General features: G+C 40.6%; 1 protein-coding gene across 4 annotated transcripts in view; it reads left to right on the top strand.

Moving 5' to 3' along the window:
• Positions 1 to 15,239, top strand: part of PDE7B (phosphodiesterase 7B) — a 165,742-nt gene extending 150,503 nt beyond the window's left edge. For all 4 annotated transcript variants that reach the window (XM_041423518.1, XM_041423516.1, XM_041423517.1 and 1 more), the window contains 5 exons: positions 6,209 to 6,300; positions 7,316 to 7,460; positions 9,434 to 9,530; positions 13,473 to 13,553; positions 14,081 to 15,239. In XM_041423518.1, coding sequence (XP_041279452.1) covers positions 6,209 to 6,300; positions 7,316 to 7,460; positions 9,434 to 9,530; positions 13,473 to 13,553; positions 14,081 to 14,298 — 633 coding nt within the window. In that variant the 3' untranslated portion in view covers positions 14,299 to 15,239. The remainder of the gene's footprint in view (positions 1 to 6,208; positions 6,301 to 7,315; positions 7,461 to 9,433; positions 9,531 to 13,472; positions 13,554 to 14,080) is intronic.
• Positions 15,240 to 24,244: the final 9,005 nt, after the last annotated feature.

The raw sequence follows: 24,244 nt of genomic DNA, 5'->3' as shown, positions 1-24,244 counted from the left end.
ACTTTTAATGCCAAAATCTGACAGCAGAAGGATGTGGGTCAAGTGATCCTACACTTTGGAGTCTGGACAATTTCAGTCAAGGACCTCACTGGGTGTCACTTCTTAGAGCAAAGCTGGTACAGGAAAAGAGGTGGAAATGTCAGATTTTTTGGGGGGACATTTAAGTCAGATCAGTTGTGTGAGTTGTTTCTGCTGTAGATAATCTGGGGTGATGAACTGTGGGTAGGACATTTAAAATCATGACAAGAAGATCTCATCTTCTTTCAGTGGGCAGATAACCAGCAGGCATGCTCTAAATTAGTATTGCATTAAAGGAAACCTTTGCTTCATGTGGCTGTAGTAAAATGAAACATTTAATGAACACTGCATTAAAAAAAAATAGAAGACAGATGAAACCAAAGGAAAAGTTGTAGACATTTACAGTAACATTCCTTGAGATACAAAGAACTTCAAGAAAGCCACTAGGTCACACCACAGGCTGTCTAGACCAGTATCCTGTTTCTAAGAGCAGCCAGTAAAAGATCTCAGAGAGAAACATAAGTCTGGGATAAGTACAGAGTTGTCCTTTACCTAGTATACATCCTTTCAGCTCTGGCAAGCAGTAGTAGAAAACTTCCTGTAACAAAAACACAGACCCTCTTGTTCAATCGCCAGCAATGAACCCATGCTGCCTGATTTTTGTGGTCCTTTTTGAATAAATTTGAGATTTAGGCCCATGGCAATCATTGTAGCTCTGTATTTTATCTAAAACTGTCCTATGAGTATAATCTCCACACACATGTGTACGTTGTTATTATATATGCACATCTCTCTATTCTTTGCATTGTATTTATATATACAATGGGCAGAGCAATTTGCTGCCAGAGCAAATCTTAATTTTGGTTGCACTAACCATAATTCACAGGTAGTAAATGGAGTTAATAGTGATTTCTAGCCTTTAGAATCACAGACTGATAGAATCACAGAATCATGAAGGTTGGAAGAGACCTTTAAAATCATCCTAGGTCCAACCTAACTGTTCACCCAGCACCAGATCCAGACACCTCTTAAACACCTCGAGGAATGGTGACTCCACCACCTCCCTGGGCAACCTATTTCAGTGTCTGACCACCCTAACAGTGACAGGTTTTTTTCTACTGTCTAATCTGAATCTCCCCTGTCTGAGCTTAAGGCCATTCCCTCTGGTCCTCTCACTGCAGTCCCAGCAGGAGAGACCAGCCCTCACCTCCCTGCAGCCTCTTTGCAGGTAGGTGCAGGGAGCAAACAGGTCCCCCCTGAGCTGCCTTTTCTCCGGGCTAAACACCCCCAGCTCCCTCAGCCCCTCCTTGTAAGACGTTCTCTGGTCCTTTTATGAGTCTTGTTGCCCTTCTCTGGACATGCTCTAGCACCTCTAGCATGCTCTAGCAGTGTCCTTTTTAAAGGGAGGGGCCAAGAACTGGACACAGCATTTAAGGTGTGGCCTCACCAGTGCCGAGTACAGTGGGACAGTCACTGCCCTGGTCCTGCTGGCCACACTATTCCTGATACAGGCCAGGGTGCCCTTGGTCTTCTTGGCCACCTGGGCACACACTGAATCATGTTCAGCCAGCTGTCAACCAGCACTCCCACTGGGCTGCTTTCCAGCCACTTTGGAAGAGTCAATTTCCACCTTTGTGGAGGTTGTCAGAAACAGAATATCCATAACATTAAAAATTAGCCTACCTGACAAAGACTCACTAGTAGCTACATTCACATACTTAGCAAATTGAGAGATTGCTGTGATGTGCTTACTGCTTGATAATCTCTTTTTCTACTCTACACAAGCAACGTTTGGGTTTTCCCATAAGAAGTGGATTGTGGAATGGTGCAACTGTCCTGCCCTCAGACATGGGAATGGGCTGGACTGTGGGAGCCCCAGCCAAGGCACAGTTATGCTCAAACACTGCAAACTTTGTGACTGGCCTCCTCATAAGCTGATGCAGCTTATTGTGTCATAGCCATATGTTTCTGGTCCAGTCTTTTCTAAAGGTCGGGCCAGCTGAGTGCGGAGGGGAAAAAGCCAGGGGCCTAAGCTGCAGTACTTTGGGAATGGTAAGGGTGCTCTGAAGAGGAGTGAGTAGAGCCATTCCACAAAACCCCTTGTCTTTGAAAAGGTACAAACAATTCCTTCTCAAATTAATAGTGGCAAACAGTACTTTATAATTAGGTTGAAAAAGCAGGTTAATCTGAAAGACATACAGCTAAAATACTGGTATCTTGGAGAAGTGGTTTCTTCTCAGGTATTTGGGTTTGAATATACTTACAAATATTGGTTACAAAAGGCAGTGACAAAGCAGAAAATGCAATCTTTCAACAGCAAATGAGATCTGAAGTACCCTACTTAAGGACATTCACTGGCAAGTTTGAGTTATTTTAACTGAAAATGATCCCACATTGTTTTGAAAGATTTTAGTAGTATACAGTATATGGATGCCAATAAAAATAACTCCTAGAAAAAAGTTTTGCTGAAAACATTTATAGTCAAAATTTTGGATTTAGTGAATAGTCTTTAAAACATGTACTTTAACATGTGCTTGAAACAGAAACAAAGTTCTTAGGTTTTTGGTTTTTAAGCAGCAGAGCCACAGAACTGCTGGGATTAATCAGCAAAAGGATCAAATGAAAGTAAGTTTTAACAGAGCTGGCAATCATCTGTCATTGAGACAGTGGACTTATCCATGTATGGCATTTCTATGTTTTTAAATGTCTCTTGACATTTAAATTAAAACTTTACATTTGGAAGAAAAGGTTTTGCAAAATGAGGTAGGTCAGTTCTTGACAAAGATATAAAGTGTTTGACAGCCTCTGAAAAGCATATGTGAGAAGAGTCATATTTCAGGAAGACATCACCAAGGACTTCAGAGCTTTCAGTATTTATTTTCAAACTCAATCTGTATTTTTTGATGCAAGACACTTTGTTTTGTAATCTGGGGGGTAATTTGCTACGGTCTGTTGCACGTGATTGCACACACCATAATTTTCTAGAAAGATAAAAGCAGTTCATTGAAATCTCCAGCATTACAAGGACAGTTGAGAGCACAGAAGGGGACTCTAGTGGTCTGGAGGTTAGTTTTCCTGTGAGGAAGACAAACAACATTCCTTGTAATGTGATGCAGACTTTGTTTCTAACTTGCATTGTCTGGCGTTTAAATGAAGGGTAAAAGTTTAGAAGTGTGGATAGATCACATACAACATCTGTAGTACAAAACATTTCAGAAAACTATGAAAGGACACTTTACAACTTCAATGTAGGTAAGCTGGAAATAGGAAAGTGCATTTTGGGCGTCAGTACTCTTATGCAATCTTCCTTAAAAGCAACGCTTCTAATTATAAGTGTCATTTTTGACTATTTAATATTATGTAGTTAAACGAACTGCTCAATGAGTAAGAATAGATTGAAGAGATTGAAAGAAAGTCTGATCCCCTCTGACTTTGAATTGAAATTGAAATTTGCTCTGCACCTAGTTAGTAGCAAGTCTCCCTCTCTTCAAGTTACTGTTCTTTTTCCAGTGTGTATGTTGAATGCAGTGGTTCGAATAGCTCAGACTAAGTAACAGACTAGAAATATTGTGGTAGCTTAAGTAAAATAAACTGTCATAGTCCTGAAGTCTCTGTTACAGCAATCTGCTGGGCTTGGGCTGTAAATGCAACAGAAGCTTCCTGTAGTGCAGCCTTTAAAGCAAAGCTGCACTACTCAGTTTTTTTAAAAAACCAAAACACCACGTGAAGCAGAGCTGAGAGCCCCAGTCTGCAGGCCAGCATGGAGACTTTCCCTGCATGGGTTGTCTCCCACCAGCCTGGGTGATCAGCTAGCTCATGGCAATTAGCCTTAATAAAGCAGTAGTGCTATTCCTAGGGGGAATAGCTGACTCTAATAATTGCTGGCAGCCGCTTCAGGGATTCTGGCTCCTTCCATTTAAGAGGAGAGTCATATGACTTCATGCTCAGTTGTTGCTTGTCAATGTGACCTTTCCTTTTCCCTCCTCCCTGTAGTTTCAGTGTGGGAAACTAAACAGTACAGTGATGTCAATTTGAGGTTCCCCTTACAGCAGCAGGCAAAGAGCAGAAATGTAAAGATGTGAAATTGACTACCTGAGTGTGCTTTTTCCTATGAGTAGCTACTAACTGGATGCTGGAAAGGTCTCAGATGCCTACACCGCTTCTCAGGTGCCTCAGCCCTATTCTGGCTGGCCTTCAGTATGGCCAAGGAGCAGCTGCATCCATGGAGTCTAATTCCCTCTTGGAGGCATGTGCTGCTGAAGCAGCTCCTCACCGCAAGTAAGGCTGCCATGCTGGAAGGGATGTGAGGACACAGCGTGCTCCAAGGAGGATCTCCCTGATCACAATGTTTCGAGGATGCAGTCAGACCAGAGTCACAGGAAACTGTGCACACAGGCACTGTCTTAAACAAGTGTAAACCTTCCCAAAAGCTAAAGGTGACATCAGATAGAGTTTGTCCAAGTTAGTAGGAAGATGGCAGCCTGTGGCTTTGGGGTGACTCTTGGGACCAGTATTCAGTGCTGCGACTTGGTAGGTGAAAAAAAACCAAAAAAAATTTGTTATTATGTCCTATTACATTCTCTTATTTTTCTTGGTCAGAGTGTAGGGTTGCAAAAGTCCATCCTGATGTATTTAGGCAAAAGGAGAAAAGGGATATTTAAGTTGGCAAATGAACAGGATTGCTGTCAAAAGTAATTTCTGTATTGCATAACTGATGTTGCGATCTGAGTCCATCAGCTCTTCCTAAGAAAAGGAATTGGTTTTTACATGGTTTGAAAATTTTGGATTTGGTTTTACTTTGGTTTTTTTCCCCCAGAATCTGTGATTTTTGTAAGGGAAACAAATAGACAAACCCAGAGAAATAACAAAGCAATACTGTTTCTGTGAATTCAGAAGCAACAAAAAGCACTGTGGAAAATAGTGCGATAGGAAGTCAATCCAATTTGTACTCTCACCTTTGCACTAGGCAAGATGATCAAAATGCAAATTGGATCTTGGTTACTGGCAATGTTTAGTGTTTTAACTGTCACCAGATATGACAGGACTACAAAGAAAGATGGGACAGACTTAGGCAGAAAATACTGCTCAGTCCCTCTTGGAAAAGTGGAAGCTGCACATCATGTCCCATGGGAAAGGCGGTACTATGGCAGCAATACCTCAGAGCTGTGGGACTGTGCGTGAAGGAGCTAGAGGTCAGCAGTGGCTAGAGAGAGAGATTCTGACTCCACTTTCCCTGCTGGCAGTGGCAGGGTGGAGTCCTTCTTCTGCTGCCTGTTCAAAAGGTTTGGTGTATGCTTTGGTTCGGGTTTGTTCTGTTTTGTTTTTCTTATCCAGTTCTCATCTACTGCAAAAGATGTGAACTGCCCAAAACAGGGAACAGATGATAGAGGTTTCTGAACAAGTGACATTTCTGAGGCATTTCATGGTAGAAAGTACTCTGTAAACTAAACAAGTGATGATGGGAAAATGCATTGTGTGTTAGGATAGTAATTTCAAGTCATCAGACATAAGGTATAAAATTTCTTGTAATTTACTGACAACCTAGAAAGCTGGGTTTCAACTCCCTAGCAGTTTTTTTTCACCACCTAACTTTGGTTCCACTTAGTTAAAAGCAAGAAAACAAAGAGGAGTCAAAATTTGTTGCAGACTTGAGTTGCTGAAGCCTGCAAATGCTCAGCAGTACTGCTATTCCTCTTGTTATCACTGAACAGCTGCAGGCAGCTTCCAGTTCCCTGACTCAAAGGGAAATTTGGCAGTTTAGTTTTCTTTTTCTTGTCCTCTCTGCATTCAAACTGTAGAGGCTGAAAAGTCAGCCTAGAATCAGTAGGAGGTAAAAATACGCTTTTGCACTCCTGCTTTAATTTATTTGTTAATAAATCTGCTAGAATGCAAACTGCCTCCCACTCAGATGAGATTAGCTCCTCTGTTCACAGCAGGATTCAAAAACTGCAGAACAACAGGCCTCTAGGGCTGACCCTTAGCTAAGAAACCCAGAAGCACAAGGTCCTTAACTGTGGAAATCTAGACCAGTTACTCTAATCCAACTGTGGCTGAAAAGCACACATTTTAGGCTCATGTTACAGAATGTCCAACCAGCTCTGGGTATCATGTGACATGGCAAATCCATATGTGTACCTGTACCATGGATACCATCCTAATCCTTGGTTTTATGGGTGTTATTCCTCCCCAGAATGTGTCCGTGCTGGAGAACCACCACTGGCGCTCTACCATAGGCATGCTTCGAGAGTCACGGCTGCTTGCCCACCTGCCCAAGGAGGTCACGTAAGTGTCCACCAGAATCACTGAAACTAGGCCATGGCCTCCTTCTCCCTTCTTGAAAGCACATTGGGAAAGAGGCCCAGGCTTCAGAATAGGCTGAACTTCCTGCACCTTCTCCACTGTGAAATCATGAGATGAAATTATACAGCGGAAGTAATTTTAAAGACCTACCCACTTCTGCAACACAGGAATGGCCACTCTCAGCACCAGGACCACGGAGAGTCCCAGCAAGAGTGGACTTGTTCAGATCAATTGTTGGCATTTTTCATTTTACATAGCACCAACCAAATAAGGAAAGATTTAGTGATTAAAAACAGGAAATTGAAGGAGTTGGTCGAGGAGCATCAAGACTGCTCCGGACTTCCACACGTCACTGAGGGAATGTGGTTCAGTCTTTAAGGATAAAGCAAAAAAAGAACAGCCACATGAGCAACTTGGCCAAGTTGCTGCTAGCTTTTTACTTGTGTTAGTCCCACCAAGGATGGGAGACTGAGACAGTGAACAGACTGCAGTAATACATTTTAAATCACAGGTGCCCCTACCAGGAATATAAACAAGTTACCTGGAAGCAGTAAGCGTTATATCCCTCCAGAAATTCTTTGCATCAGACCAACAACTTTAAAGGGATTCAGTCTAGACCTTCACAACTTTGACTGCATCTTCAAAGTTGCAGTGTTCACCGCTCAGCTCTGAGCAGCTGAAGTAAGACGTGATCATTTTTCTTGATGCAACATGCTGTTGTTTCACAGTGGGTTATTTTTGTACTTTCCTAGCACTTTTCAGAAGCTTTCAGAACAACCTGTGCCAACAGGCATTTTTCCTTTACATTATCTATTCTTGAACCCACTTGGGCAGGTAGAACAGTTGTACCCTGGAAAACCCAGCAGAGACTGACCAGACTGGGTCCATAAAGAAAGAGGGAGCTTTGTGCCAGTTCCAGTGATCCAGAGCAGGTTGTTTTGAGCTCTTAATGTTGAATGGTTTCATGATTAAAAGGGTTTATTTACCTTCATTGCAGACAGGACATTGAGCAGCAGTTGGGCTCTCTGATCTTGGCAACAGACATTAACAGGCAGAATGAGTTTTTGATCCGTCTGAAATCTCATCTTGACAATCAGGATTTGAGGCTGGAGGATGCACAAGACAGACATTTTATGCTTCAGGTAACTTCAAATTTTTTTTATTGTTTTTATGAATATTTCAGGTCACAGTATTTCCTACTATATGTTAAGAGTAGTATGTTATAGCATGTCTGGACATAGCCTCTCCTTACCTATTACCATGAACACTTCCCTTCTGCCACCTTCTGGCCTGTCAGGCAAGCATAAGGTGCCTCCAGTATTTCCTTATGTAATTTCCTTGAGTTAAAAAGCTATGAATGCAACAGATACAGGAGAGTGTCAAATGCTAAGGAATGGAGATAAGCTAGATTATTTTATTTCCAGAACACTGCTTCTCTTGCCAGGTAATGCTTAGTTGTAGTGTCTCTCTCTCTTCTGGCAAATGTCACTCCACTGGTGTTATTTTCTAGCACTGTGCAGGAGAGCTCCCTCGTTGGTGTTCTTTCCAGGACAGCCTGACATCGGGTCTCCAAGTCCTGTTCCTGTGATGGATGCTCAGACACTGCCTCTGCAGACAGATGTTGCCATGGCAGCAGATGCTTCTCTAGTGCATCTGCCCAGCTAATGGAAAACCCATGCTTTATTCAAAACTCAAATAGGTTCATATTGGTTCTTCCAGCTAAGCAGCAGTCATTAGCAGACTCTTCAGAATAAACCTCTATCTATTAAAGCATTATTGTTATTAATGTAGCTACATATACTTGCTTCTTTGGAGAAATTACATTAATTTCAATCCTAAATACATAAAGAATTTGAAGTAATAATTTTCATTTATAAAACAAACACCTACATATTTTTATTCCATCAAAGTCACAGAAAAGGTGACAGCTGCAAGGAAAGAATTGTTAATCTGTTAATTCTTCCCCCTCCAGCAGCATGGGAAATGTAGTAGCTTCTCACCTGTTCTGTCTCAAACACAGTCTTCTGTCAGACTCCTGCACAGACTGTGGCAGGGCAGGGTGACAGGTTGACCGTATTTCTGGACAGATAAGAAAATTGTGCAAATACCAAAAGCAGAGGAATTACAGCTCTTAGCTATGGCAAAAAAAAGGTTTCTTATGCACTAGGAACTTAGGAACAAGGGAACAGACAGTAAGATTTACTTATCTGATTAATTAGTTATGGAAGAAGAAAAGAAAAAGATCAAGAACTCTTGATTGATTGGAGTAAGCTAAAGAATGTTTGAAAGGTCCTTGCAGTAGACAATAACATTAAGTCTAATCAGCTTAAACCAGAGAAAAATGACCTGGAGATTTCTCTCTGCTGGTTCAGAGGCCTGAACTCTTAGAGGAAACTTATGTTTTCTTCCCAGGTGCCAGAATGACTTCTGACTCCTGTCAGACTGAATGACTGTGTTCAGTCTGTGAAGAAACAAGGCACAGGATATTTTGTTCCAAGGCAGTAAGACAGGCAGACTATTACATGGTTGACTTTTCTGAAGTAGTTACTCGGTTCTCATACTCATTCTCATACAAAGCACTTAAAAGTACTAGTTAACTTAAGTGAAACCAGGCCAGGGGCAGTGTGGAGAGTCCTGTGCTTAGCTTTGTAAACAAAAATATGCAGATATTAAGATGAAGTGTAATTGAAGTGAGATGCAAGGTCACTCACTGAGACTGCAGAGAAATCATGCCCAAATACACCAGCTTGGCTCTTCCCTTCCTTGTCATCAGCCATGGATGCTGAGCCAAGCAGTCAGCAGGAGCCAGCCTGAGGCTTTTGTTGGCTTATTCCTTCCAAGGAATATCCAAAACACTTTGCAGCCTTGGAATTTGGCCCTGCTCTTGTTCTCACTACGGTAAAATGGAGGGCTGAATGAAAGTTTTGTTTGCAGCTTAAGTTAATGCTCTTTCCTCAAAGGGCACATTTGGGTGAGGCTGAGCCTCTGAAAGGTAATCTTAACCCTTCCCAGCATTGCTGGTGGGGCCTGGGAGTTCCATGACTACAGATTTACTGCTGCAGCACTGCTAAACAGTAACTTCCTTTCTCACTACTGCTTTTCTTCTTGCTTTCAGATTGCACTCAAGTGTGCTGACATTTGCAACCCTTGCCGGGTCTGGGATCTGAGCAAGCAGTGGAGTGAGCGGGTCTGTGAAGAGTTTTACCGGCAAGGTCAGCCCCTTCAACTCACAGCAGTCCCTTTCACCTCAGCTTTCCATGGTTTGTGTGTGACAAGCCAGAGGTAGCACTGAAATGTGCCTTGAGAATGAGCTCTTCAGAGGTGCGCTGCCCCATTGGAAAAGTGGGAAGGGGTAGAAGAGCAGCAAGCGTTTCTCTGCTCCTCTACCAGCATCAGGCAGGAGGGAGGCTTTTGCTGTGCCTCAGCACTTGAGTTCAGCTGCAAAGCCCATGGCTGGGTTCTTCTCTGAGGCCCTCCAGTGAGCATTTCTGAGGCACTCCAGTGAGCATTTCTGAGCTGGAATGGTGCCGGCACCACACTGCCCCAAAATCCTAGCACCGGGTTTTATCTCGCTTTTCATGTTCCCACTGCAACTCTGATGGGAGCCTTACCCTCACTGTTTCCCAAATATGACACATTCTTCTGCCTGCAAATGCAGAGAAAGGGTTCAAACATGCTTCCCAGCATGCTGATGAAAGGGCCAAAGCAGACATGCCAAACCTCAGCTAGAACCTACTGCAAATGTTTTCAGACCCCTGCAGAGAGCACAGTCAAGCAGGGTTTTTTTGAAACACAGTAATTGCACCATTTGGCTCTATCTGCATAGGCAAGGTCATGCTGTGCTACAATACAGGGTGCAGCAGAGTTTAATCAGTGCTAAATTCTTTGTTCAGATCATCCTGAGAGTTGAAGGCAAGCGGAAGAGCACACAATGAAGTTTTTAGTTAATATAATTTTCTGCACTGCAAAAATTAAGCCACGTCTGAGCTGGTACCTGGTATAGTTAGTCTGTAACAAGGACAGACAGGTCAGCAAGTTAATTTTCAGCCAATGTCAGTTTAAGCTGGTGAAATGCCTTTGATGCAACATAAGCAACTTGCCCAGTGCAGGTTTAGTTAGTCAGATGTGTAGTGAAGGCATAATCAGCAGGCAGCCCATGGAGGTGCAGTACCTCACCTTTAGTGTATTAGGGGACCATGCTGAGAAAGACAGCTCAACTCTTAAAAGTGTAAGCTTTTTCCACTGCCCTCAAGATTTGTTCATCTAACATCTAAAATATACCTCTGAAAGGGGATACCTGAGTACATGAGACCAGTTAAAAGCACCACAGGGAGAAAAGGAGCATTTTATGTGGGACAATTTTACAGAAACTGTGGTCTGATTGTCACTAGTGGCTGTATAATCCTGTTCAGTAGTACAACATCCTCAGTATTAAATAGCATGCATTTAGATACCATTATCACTTTAAAGTGTTTTTGTAGACGTCTCTACCTCCTTACACACAATGATGGGGCTTGAAGGTATTTTTCAGCACTAAGTTTAGCATCTGGAACCCAAGGTCTCATGTTTTGATTTTTAACTGTAGATGAGACAGATAATACCACAATTAGTGTTTTGTTTAATCTTCCTTCAGGAATGAAGTTTTAACAGAACATTTCTAAGGCCATTTTAATAGAGACTCAGATCCTGATCTTCTAATGTTCTGGTGCATCTACACTAAATGTTAATAAATAAAATACACAATCCAGGTACATTTCAGGGAGCATCTGACGCCTACAGCAGCTCCTAACAAAAACCTTTTCCTAGGAAAATACTCTAATTTGTTTTCAGATCTTTTAAAAGTCAACACAGCTAGGAGCACAAGGTAAGAAATAAAACTTGATTTGTATACATGAAACTGGAAGTGGTAAGAAAAAGCTTTCAAGAAGATGGCTAATGTTGAAGCAACATTAATTATCAGTTGCTCTGATAAAGTTTTAAAATTGCTTGGAAGATTTTCCCTACCATGAAAGTTCTCAGGAACTAATTAATGCAGTTCCTTTTATAGTAACTGGAAACAAAAAAAAAAAAAAATTTACCATCATTTTAAGTTCTTACCATGGAAAAGCAAATCTTACTTCTGTCAACTAAGTGATTTCTGAAAGACAAGAAGATGTGGATATACTTTGAGCCAGACAGATATGGATATACTTTGAGTCAACCATTTTCTACCCAGAACACCTACAGAGGGGATATCACTGTAATTAGAAACTTTCTTTTAGTCAAATATTTTTGGAGGGGTAGATGATAAGACAAATTGCACATTTGGCAACATAAGAAACTGTTATTGTGTCACAGATTTGCTGAATTGTTCCTTTTGATTGTTCACGAAGCTAAAAATGTTTTCTTGATGCATTCTAAGTGCTCAATTAGAACTGAAAATAGTCTGTTCACATTTAAGAAGTGATTTTGTGCTGCAGAGGGAAGAAAGGCAAGGCTTAAAAATGCACACAGTGTTTTATATGGGGCTGTAGAACCTGAGTAGCACAGTAGCAAAAACTGTTCATGGGGAGAAATGAGCTTTTACATAAAAACAGTGGATTTAAAGGAAAATGTTTATTTATGGGCTGAATACAGTGTTTTGTCTAAATTAGCAGGTCTGTCTTTCTAACAAAAATGATCTTCCTAACCAGCCCTCACTACATCTTTATTGGTAAATCAGATGGACACAATATTATTGTCTGTGGGGAAGTGGCACATCTTAGCTTGCACACAGTTGACTCTCACTCCCTTCCATGCTGTAGACAGGAAAGGTCCTGTACCTCTTGCAGTATTCAGGATTGTACCCTGGCAGGGAAGGCTAACAGTCACAAAGGATGAACGTGTTGCACTCACAGACAGAGAGTGTTTGTTTTAAGAAAGCCCCTACACCCAAAACTTAACTCAGAGCAATCTTTGCAGGAAGTAATTTCAGGCATGGGGAATGCAGTCTCTCCAGCAGAAAAAGTGACTGTTGTCTTGGCATGGCAGTGAGCAAATTACACCCTCTGAGATATTTTTCTGCTGAATTCTTAAATCCAGCATGGTCGTTGCTATTGATTACCTTCAACTCCATAAAAAACATCTGCTGCCATTACTATGTACAGAAGCCTGTCCTGTGTGACTATTTCTGCAGGAAGAATTATTCTGCAGGAATAATTTCTACTGACTGTTTATAAGTGTCTTCTCAATGTCAAACCTGGTCAATTCTGCATCAATGGCAATCTGAGGTGGCATCTGGAGTGAGCAGATCCCCCCGGCAGGTTTTTCTTCCAACAATTTGAAAGAGTCCCCAGGGCTGGTCACAGCAGGAGCTGCAGGAATCTTCAGAGCAGTCCTGCATTTGAAACTGGAGACCTCCTGATCCAGTTAATACTCTGCTATGAAGGTGGCTAGGAGTTCAGCCAACTACTTTTCTGTCTCGAGTCAGTCCTGTGCAGATGCCTCTCTGGGGACTTCCTGGATGATCCAGGACATAAATATTCTCAGTGCAACAGTAAAGGCATATCTTGATACCCAGCTACTGCAAAGTAATAAGACAGACTTTTTAATTTCATCCTTTTTCCACATTTGTATCATGAGCTCCATAGCTCTTGATGCTTGAAACATTGCTAGAGTCCATGCTTTGGCCCTTACTAGTTTGTTAGTGCAGCCACTGCTGTGGGCTGCCAGGCTCCAACACTCTTCCATTTACAAGCCACTTCCACAAGAACACACTAGCAATTTCCACTACAGTACTACTGTAAATCTGAAATTGATGCACTGCAGTTTTCTGGTAGGAAGTGATCTGAACAATGAGTAAATGAACTAGAAACTAGAATGTCTTAAAAACCTTTCACATGAGAGAGTCTATTTTAAAAATTATGGTACTCAGAACACTTACATGCTCAGATTCAATGTTCATCTAAAAGTTGTCTTTTCTTACATTTTTCTTTGTATGGATAATTGGTTTCTCTGATACCTAAATAGAAAAAGTCCAGAAAATGAAGGTATTTAGACATTTACCATGGTCATCATTGGTAGAAGATTCCAACCCTTCACACAGTTGCAGACACTGTAAGAGTGTGGCATAGGTATGGAGAAGAGATAAAAGTGGCAGAAAAATATTTTTTTCCCTTTTTTTTTTTTTTTTGCAGGTGATCTGGAACAAAAATTTGAACTGGAAATAAGCCCCCTTTGTAATCAGCAAAAGGACACAGTACCAAGCATCCAGATTGGTAAGTATTAGTTTCATTCTCTTCACGGTTATCTCACTATGGCAAAACCTCTAAGAGAAACTTTTATTCACCACATGCCCCACTCTGATCCAGTTGTTTTAACAATAAGAGCTGCAGGTACTGTAAGAGTTAAAAAATATGTTCTAAATTAAAATGTTCAAAACAAAATCTATCTAAGCCAAATGTTCAACAAAAAGACAAAGGAGTCTTTGCATAGGGGGAAAATACCCACAGGAAAAAATTGCAGCCAGTGTTAAACACTGGTTACTTTCTTGTCTGAAATCTCCTCAAAGGTTGCTGACGGTCACAGAGTTTACTGTGACACACACAGGTAAAGCCATATCTTGTCATGTATGCTGGTCAGAAGCTGTGCATTTCAAAAGGAATTAATGTCTGAGAGTTGGTTGTTATTTCTCATCAGGATGTTTGCCACTTACCTTGCTCTGTGCTTTTGAGGCACTCGGTGGGGCAGTGCACTTGGGGAATTAACTTGACACTCACCAGCTGTTCCTTGTGTGTTTCTCCAGGGTTCATGACATACATCGTTGAGCCACTCTTTGAGAGGTGGGCCCAGTTTACAGGCAACACTCCCCTATCTGAAAACATGCTAAACCATCTCAGGAGGAACAAGGCCAAGTGGAGAAGTTTGCTCCACAAGCAACACAGCAGTAGTAGGAGCAACGACCACTCAGGCCAAGTGACTGGCAGCCAGGAACAGACTTTAAATGAAGAAGAGACTCCTTAGTGGCAGCTTTGCACTTTTCCTTCTAGCACTGCTATCTCCGTCTTGGTCACAGCAGCAAAAAAGGTCCCAGAGAGCAGGAGCCTGTTGTCAACACCGTGCAAAGGCAAGAAATGGCAAAGCTCTAAGGGTCCTCATGAACACGCCCATGGTTCTGCTGGGTTTCTTTCTTCATGTTCCTCTCCCCTCTCTCCATTCTGCGCATGCCTGATGCCATTGGTCACTCCTGATCCCAATCTGCCCCAATGTGGAGTCCCAGCAGGCTGGAAGCCAGGCCAGTTCCAGCTGCCATGAAGCAGGGAGGCTTGCTGAGAGAACAGGGGGCACAGAGAGGTACTCCTGGTGATGTTTTCATTTACCACAAGTCATATTGTGACATATGTATATAGGCCCAGAGCGCCACACCCTTTCTAGGCTGGCAGCTGGGCTGCACATTAAACCACCAGCATCTCCAGCATCCAGAGGACATGGACCGAGCGGGACGGTGCTCACAGAGGGCAGAGAGTCGGGCTGTTTTAGTGGTTAAAAACCTTTTTAACTTTTGTATTCTGTGCACTAAACAACAGATCTATAAACCTTGGACTGAAGCTACTCTCCATATACACACCTTCAGTGTAACAAGGCTTGTTTTGGTAATCATTTTTATGCCACTTTGGATAAAAGACGGGCATCTTCTCATTGCAAGGAACAGTATTCCCTCGCAGCTGAAAGGGAAGGTGTAGTACAGTCTAAACCTTTGAAACACAAACAGATCTATCTTTTGAGTACTGTTTCAAGTTACCTGTTTATATTCATATGTGTACATTTTCTGTAAATAGAAAGCGCTACTGATTCCCATGCCAAAATACTGGAGTACTGTGGGATGATTGCTACCTGTAAAAACATTGGCACTGTGAACAGAATACTGTTAGTTTTAATACAAGATAAAGCATTTGTAAATATGGTATAGAGTTTATTAATATACACCATTGTTTGTGGATAAAAGCCTTAACTTCTAGCGTCCTTCATCTTCTGATAGCTGCCAAAATCATACGATTACAAGATACGATTCTGAACTGCCTTTCCACTATCCAAGGTGTATCAAAGGTCATTGAGGAATGAAATCTGGCAGGATAACTTCTTGAAAACTTCAAACACATTCCATATGGGTCCGTGTTGTTAATCCATGGCACCTTGCACATTCGGTCTAGGCAAATGTTTCACAGCGCCTGAAGTTTTAAGTTCAAAAAAAACCCCCAGGCCCTACAGCAACACCACATGATTTGACAGTTCAGCATGATTACCATTTATTCAAACGTGTGAATTTTTACTAAATAGCTTAGTCATCCACAAAGCACGGCATTAGTTCTGGAGTTCAGTTTTTTCCTTGAGAGATGTTGCAGTGTAGCTGATTTTTTCCCCACATTCCCTCCTTAGATAGTCAGCATCAAAATGCATTTGTATTTTTCTTTTAATTAAAAGAATACTTCAACTGACTTTTAGATTAGTCTCAGTCAATGAAGGAAAAAATGTGTTGTAGTCAGACTACTAAAAATCCTCTTAGCTATCATAGTGGCTGAAGAATTTTCTATGATCTCATCTTTGTGAAAGATACTTGGCCTTAACTATGCCATAAACAACCTCAGTTCTGAAAGTCTTTATTAAACTTTACTTAAGCTTCCACCATTTCAGTGAGATTGTATTCTCAGACACTACTGCGTTGCACCAAAGGGATTGTCCCCTGCTCCTCTGCCCCCAGAAAGAATAACTGCATTCAGGTGAATCACAGCATTGTGAGCCCCCCGTACATCAAATCTGTACAGCTGCTTTCCAGAAGAATGAGCAGGTATGGCCAGGTAGTCACATTTGGATAGTCATGTTGAGTTGTGAAGACACTGAAGAGGCCAACAAAGAAAGAGCTTTTTAAGTTGGTGTTTGGGAAACATGAGGAAGATGTTTACTCACAGAGGTGCAAGGGAAAATAGAATACATTTTTTTCAATTAGGAGGGATATTGACTTGATGAGAGAAGGTTCATGCTCATAAGGTGACTAATGCGTTTAGAGGAAAATAAAAAGCCTGAGTTTCAGTGAAGGATGATTTACTCTGCTAATTCTTTGTATGTATCTTCAGAGAAAAGAGGCTGAAACCCAGTGAAGTAAAAAAGGGGCAAAACATGGTGAGTACACAAAGCACTCCAGCGATGTTTTTCTGCCCCTCCACTGTTATGTAAGGTACAACCAATAGAAAACCTCCTTCTTCCTCCCACTAATCTAAATGAGATTCATACAATAGAATAACCACAGCAAGCAAAGGGCACTCAAGGGAGTTGTAGTAGAATTAAATTGTTTCTAACTACAGGACATAAATATCTTCTTAAGCACATGAGGGTGGTGGGGGTGGAAGCACCACCACTTCGCAGCTTTTTAGGTGCACCTTTCCTTCTGACAGATGTAGGACAATTATTAGGACATTATGTGAGCAATGTAATGTGCTGCTTAGAAGCACCTAAGTCCATACAAAAGGATGTAATTTCCCGTGTTTTATCTTTTTTCTAGGAAATGGAAGCCCTTTGCCATCTAGCTCAAAGAATTTTTTTAAAATGTTCTGAAATTTAGTTAAACCCAGAGTCTAGCAGCATAAAAAGCTCTTGACAGAAACATTGTCGAGCTGTTTCTGAAGAGCTTCCAGAAATTAGGTCCAACAGGAAAGCTTAGGTACAAATCAAATTTTCTTACAGCCACATTAAACCCAAGCCCTTTTCTACAAGTGGAACCTACAGGTTCCATTTCAAGTTTGCTCTTAGCACGTTAAAACTTTCCAACTTTAAAAAGCTCTTCTGAAAATTATCAGGCTGTGGGGGATTTTGGTGCACTGAACATACGGGCTAGATTTCAATCACCTTGTCTAATGAAACCGTGCTTGAAAGAGATGCAGGGTGGCCCCAGCAGCACTTCTGTACTTGTGAGCCAAACCCATTGCACAGGTTTGGGCCTGGGCCAGTTTGCCTCAGGTGCTCCAGACAGAAGTGCTCAGAAAGGGTAGGCTCTGGCAGCCAGATTCCCTGGGGTCTGTAATGCAAAATCTGATTTCCCGTAGAAACCCTAACTGGTACCAGCCAATCCAACAGTGCTTAGTATGTGCATTTGTGACAAATATGTGATATTCTCTGGTTTGGAGGGCATTTCTGCACTGGGGTTTCTCCCCAGTGTGCCAACAGGCTGCTGATGCACAGAATAGAAAAGCTATGCAGATAACACAGATTTTGGTGGTGTCAGCCCTATCAGCCACTTTACAGAAGGCTCTTGTAAATTATTTTTCCTTCCCACTGGGCCAGTGCAGCTGAAAGATTTTGAAGTTTTCAAACTGAGTTAAGGTTTTCATATCTAGAAAGAGGAAAAAAGCTGTTAAAAGCAGGATGTTAAAATGTTTTTATGCCCCACAAATGAGATTAAAATCTAGCTCCTCTAAATGAAGATTTCATACCATCTAAAAGGCAACATTTTGTATAACTAACAATAATAAGTGATAATAAGTGAAAATCTTAGGCTGGTTAAAATAATGCATACGTATGCATTGTCATTAAGTAAAGATTTTACCTGCGTTTGTGTTTGTAAGTGTCAGTGGTTCAGCCACCAGTCAAATGGGGAATAAAAGGACTATTGACAACATGTACCTTTGGAATACAAGGAACAAAGACAGGTGTAGTTGAGATTAAGTAGAGTCCATGGAGGAAAAAGAAAAAAACCCACATGATCTGCAGTTGTGTCTAACCCAATCTACAACACAGGTCAATTAGTTTTGTATAAACTTGGTTTGCATGAAGAAAACCAAAACCTCCCCAGAGATTAATGAGAAAGCTGTAAATGAGATCAGGCTGTTGTTACGCTGCATAGTGATCTCACCAGCTTTTGCAATCTGGGGTTTCAATTTCTGTTAAAGTTTCCATCAAATTAGACACAGAAGGCACACTTAGCCCTTCCAAATGAATTCTCCTCAGAAAGGAAAAACTCAAGTGGCCACAATTTTATTTTCAGGTACCAGACAGGGTACCAGCCATTATGTATTGCCTTATATTTCAAGTCACTAATCTGAGTCGTCCGTATGCCCATTCCCCTCCTGATGTCACCATGATCCCCATGGCCCACAAAAGTCAATAATTACATTTGAATTAAAACCCTGCAAATCCAAAAAAAAAGCCACCACAAAACACAAACAAAAACACAAGGAAAGCTTCATGCCATGACTATGTATTCAAATTACTTTGATTGGTGCAAACTGTTGCTCTTTGTTTCTATAATCCATTCAATATTTTAGGTACATAAACTTTTAAGTGCAGATCATAAGCTTGACATGGATGTAAAATATATTCTGCTTATCTTTGAATTCAAGATTGTATATGTCATGTTTATTGTAAAACATTTTATATATACATAGTCACATATCTTATACAACTCTATGGGCCAAACACTGGTCCCCCCAACTTCACTGGGACCAAGAATCAGCCCCCATATGTGCGTATATATGCCATATGCATCATTCTGAAAGGAAGCACTAGATTGTGTGAAAATGCTGTGACTGCTATGCAGTGATGCCAAGAGATTTAACTGTATCTTTTTTAACATACTGCTGTAAGTATTCATCATGTCGAAGAATGACAGCTAATAAAAAAAAAAAAAATGTTAAGTGTTCCAAGTTATTTGGTAAAGCCAGTTGATTGAAGGATCTCCTTTGTTTGCAGAAGACATTCTGGTTTGACAAGGCAGCAAAGATCCCACTGCATTCATTCTCTCACTGCCTCTCCTTGCCACCAAAAGAATAATCACTTTCCTAGTGTGCTGTTTCTGAGAAGAACTTTTCTCTAAATTTCCCCTTAGACTTGCTGTATGAATATAAATGGAGTTCCCTGCAAGAAAAGCATTTCCATGTAATTTTACTAACCATGTAGTAGAAGGATTTTCAAACCACAGGGAAAATGCTTCCCTGCTTAAGTATTTAAAGGAGAGTTTTCCTTAAACTATTGTTTCAGTTCCAGTAATGAGTTCTCCTTAGGATCATTGGTCAGTTTTAATCTCCATTTTCTCATTTCTGTTTCAGACCATGTTCTTTATATGTGCAACACGACAGAAGCTTTTGAAGTTTAATTGAAAATACAAGAAGTATTGATGTTCTACACTGATAAGTATTTCTAAGTGAGAAATACTTGTCATCACTGATGGGTGTCACTTGCAGGGACTCTTCTTGACTCTGACACATTTCTAAAGCCAGAATTAATTTGTACCTCAAAGTGTTCAGCAACAATACTCACATAGTTCATGCCATGCAAATACTACAATTGAACAAAATACAGGAGCTAGAAATATATTTTGTTTCAGTGCTATTTAGCCAACATTTTAAATTCAAACTTTTCTAAAAAAAAAAAAAAATTCCACCCTTCAGAATCACAGTATTTTCCTCTGTCCCCCAGGTGCAACCAGAACTGCAAAATTGATTTTAGAATGAAGCTGCTTAGAGATCTGTCCTATATAGGGTTGGACTTGTGATGGTTTCTCCAGGAGTCTTCTACACAGTCACCATTGGAAAACCACTCTGTTTTCCATAACAGATTTAACAGAGTTATTTTCAAGTACAGCCAAATCAATACATCTTCCCACTCTGCACAGACACTGTCTGGATGGATGCTGATGTTTCATCGTTCAAAACAAAAAATGCAGACCAGCAAGTTGAAATGCATCAATGAACAGCAAAAGAAAAACTAATTACATGACAATATTTTTGTCCTGGCCAAATACTTAATTATGGTTTAAAGTTCAGGTGGAAAACCTTGGAAATATATCTATTCAACAAGAGGAGAAACAATGTAATATGTGTGCGACAATTATGTGACAGACACTCCTTTTAGCTAAAGGTGAGGAAGGCGGGGTCTCTCAAATGTCCGATCCTCTTCTAGATGAAATGAGTGCTGTTACAAAACACTCTGGTTTTACCAACAAAGCAGGTTTGTGGTGTCCCCAGTTCTGCACCTCTCAATCTTTCAGTGATGTTGTGCACAGTAGAGTCTCAAACAGATGTTTAGGCACTGACAGCAAATGAATCACAGGTTAGAGAAGAGTTTAAAGTCACTCTACCAGTAAAACCAGTGGATCAGCTCATTGCATCCTGGGCCAGTTTGGCTCTTAGGCAGAATTTAACACCATGTAACACTTTAATCCATGACAATTGGATTTTGCTACCCACAGCAACCTTGGCTAAAGCAACCTAAAAGCTACCTTGGCCGTGCAGACCTAAACACACAAGGAAGTATTGCAAACAGCAGATTAATTTCATGTCAGATTTTATAGCAATACAATTTCGAGAGAAGATATGAATCCCATACCTTACAGAGCTCTAAATATATTGTACTACTAGATTAGGAAGGGGATCTGGGTGTCTTAAGAAGTTGTAACTAAAATGGAGTATTAGAATTCATACAAACAGAGAAGTTGTCCTATTATTTCCAGCACTCCTACTACCTAAAGATAAATTCAATTTGCATACCAATCATCCCTCTCTAGAAAGTGCAAGTACAAGAGTGGGAAGTGCAAAGGGTGGCAAAAAGCAATTTGAATCACGAAAAGCCTCCAGGAGGGAGACAGAGAGGAAAAAAATACTGTAGCTTCATTAGTATCACCTATAAAAAGTCATTTCTTAGGCAGACTGAGAGCTTCTGCTTTCCCCAAATCAAAACATAGGTAAAGTGTAGCAGTACATATGGAAGTTGCTGCCGTAAGAATATGTTAACCTTTAACCACATAGTAAAGCTTAAAAGATTGAACATTTATATGAAATAAAAAGGGAATTCCTGGTTACAAATAAATATTATTAAAACCGTAATCCTGAAGAAAATACACTTTAATACTTAAATCCACCATTAGTTTAAAATGATGCTTTCCTACATGATCTACTCATGCTGCTCAGCAGCTGTTACATTCCAAATCCAGATTTTCCATTTGTATGTGTAGAGGATTCTTATGAGCTTAGCTCATACATAAGCATATTTATGAAAGAAATACAGCTACCAAAAAGAAAAATCTGGTGCTACACTTACACATGTATTTGATGCCTCACCTCATTTCTATAACCAGACCTACCAACACCTGCAGACAGTCGCAGGGGTAGTCCACGTTAGGCAACCAAAATGCAAAGAAAATGGGAAGAACTGGAACATATGGTAGATTCAAGGGAAGATTGAGAAACTACTGTCCCAAAGATCACTTGTTTGTATCTGCCATGCTTTGTGTTGGGTAAATATATTTCAAGTCAACTTCTAGAAGAAGGGGAAAAAATAGATACATTAGTATCCTCAGCTAAGAGACCAAAACATGAGTGGAATTACTTTGTTTGAAAAAATGTACAGTTTTGCTGGGATGAGGTTCCATGTAGATGAAAAGTAGTTTGGGGGCATCGCCACTGCCCTCTGTGGTAGTTTTGCATAAAACATTTCCTTCAATGCATCAGGAAAGTTACTGCCACCAGCTCCACCATTTCTGCACGGACCATTAAGGAGAGGCCCCTTGCACCTTGGTGCTTTGAAGTCTCTTTTATCAGTGCTAGGGCTGAATTAATATGCACACAGATGTGCATGGTAACTGCCCCAGCTCCCACGTGAAGTCTTCCTCAACAATGTCACTGCCTGAAGATTGCCTTTGTAAAGGCAGATATTAAACAAATCAAGAAACATAAATAAGATTTGGGATGGGTACATCAGCCACTCAAAATGGCTAAGTGACATTGGCACATTGGCTTTAGGTACATAAAGGTGTGTACTAAAGTTTTAACAGAGCAAATACACTTCCTTCATTTAACTCCATTATAGTTACAAAGATAACACAGAAATTATGATACCTGATGGGATTAGTGAATTAAAGTGAAAAAATTTGGATAAGAAGCTGTGTAGCTGATTTCCTTTTGCGCTTGATCCTCACAAATCCTCTGCGCTTGGTCTATGACGAGTCCTGTCTGCAGACAACTAAAACTGGTTATCAAGCCTCATTTTTATCTTCTTAGAGGTCTTGCCCTCATCCCCTCCCCACCATACCTAATTATGGTCAGCTTCTTCAAAACACCAACTAATCACAAGCAACACAAAAAATTAATTTTATTTGGGAAATTATGGTATCTATTCTTATTACAATCATATGTTACATTCTTTTAAACAGCAATGTGATTTCTCCCTGCCTCTCAAGAGAAGCAGGGAATTCTTTCTTCTCTGAGATGCTCTGGATTTAGCTGGAAGATAGAAAGATCAGAAACTGCAAGATATCTCATGCAGGAGAGCCATAGCATGAAGCTCACAGCTCACTCAGAATGCAGCAAGTAAGTAAAATTCTTGCAAGCCTTCGCTGTTAGCCAGACATGAGAGGGGCCTAAGAGACTTTGCTGCAACTCAGAAAGGTATTGAGTTAAGTGGAAGCAAAGACTTGCATGCAAGGTCACAACCCCTTTTTCATTTTCTGTCTTCCTTGATAATTCCTATGTTCTCCCTAGATAAAACTGTGGAGGTTTTATTGTAATAAAGCCTGGCTTTTAGATTTCAAGAGAAACAGTTTCTTGAGGCTCAGATCTGCTTCAATTCCCATCCCACTTTTTATTAAGCATATTTTACAACAGTATGAAACATTTTCTCTTTTTTTTAAAGAGCATTTCAGTTTTCCAGTTTTAAAAAAGAACAGTCAGTAATATTACTATGGATGTTTGCTTAGGATGAGACATAAGAGAAATCTGGACTTCAGCTGCCTTTTGCCAAATCCTCCACCTGCCCAAGACCTAAACATGTCACAATATAATCCTGTGTGACCAATAGCCTCCATTTTCTTCTGAACAGTTTCACTACTTAGGCCTTTATGTTGACAGGCTTTGAAATACAAACCACCAACAAAATTATCTGGCATTTTGATAATGGCAACTCAACAGTCATGCTGTATGAGAAATGCTAAATAGAGGTGCAGTTTATTTATTTGCCCCATGGTTACACTTTGGAGCACTTTAGTTATGGATCAGGAACTGCACAAGGGACACCAATGCTGCTCCCATGACAAGTTGTTATAATAGAAATAATTTAATAACAGATTCATGTTAGAGGTCAAGAAGCAAATCATCACAGATCCTGAAGAGAGCAACATGTGAAAGGACAGCTTTTACTTCAATGATAAAGGAGCACAACTTCTATGGTTTTGTGGAAAAAGTGATGACCTCCAGGTACCCTAAAAAAATCTGTACATGTTACTAGGGGTTTGGGGTCCTGTTTTGTTTTGTTTGGTTTTTTCCATTTGAGTTTATTCCTTCACCAATCCAACTGCAGTTCTTTCTTTCTGATACTTCAGTGTCATTAATTTAAAGGGAGAGCTTACATCATCACTCTTGAGTTACTTGACAGCTTGAAGTTTTGCCTGTGGGTGTTACATTGCTCTCAGGGACATCTTATATAATAATGCAGATGTCATTTTTCAGCTGGCACGGCACATCTACAAGCTTAAATGTTACTGAGATTCATGATGGAATAAAGTCTTCTTAAATATCTGAATATCACCAAAGAGTTTGCACCTTCAAGAGTAGCACAAGTTACTCCATGAAACTAAAAGTACTTTTGAGATGTAAAACAAATATAGTAAGAGCTGTTCTCTTTCTGAGACAACCTGTGATAAATACACTAGAAAATAAACATATGAGGAAGGAAGGCACCATAGTCAAAAAGAGACAATTGTTTCATTCTACGGTCGGGTCATTGTCAAACCAGCATTGGGTTCTACCACAGACAAAAAATAAAGAAGAGTCACCACTTCCCACAGTGGATGTCATGCTCATTATTGAAATGCACTCTCATTTAAATTATTGTAGTTCTCACTTCCTACAACTGGCTAGTATTACAATTTCTCTCTGACACAGAAAGAAGCTTTTAGCACTTTTTTTAATCTTCATGCATTTGCTGACAA

This window comes from Onychostruthus taczanowskii, unplaced genomic scaffold, assembly GCF_017590055.1.
Source record: "Onychostruthus taczanowskii isolate IOZ18803 unplaced genomic scaffold, ASM1759005v1 scaffold78, whole genome shotgun sequence".
Taxonomy (NCBI): Eukaryota; Metazoa; Chordata; class Aves; order Passeriformes; family Passeridae; genus Onychostruthus; species Onychostruthus taczanowskii.
Note: the sequence above shows the minus strand (reverse complement) of the source record. Positions and strands in the feature narration are given on the sequence as shown.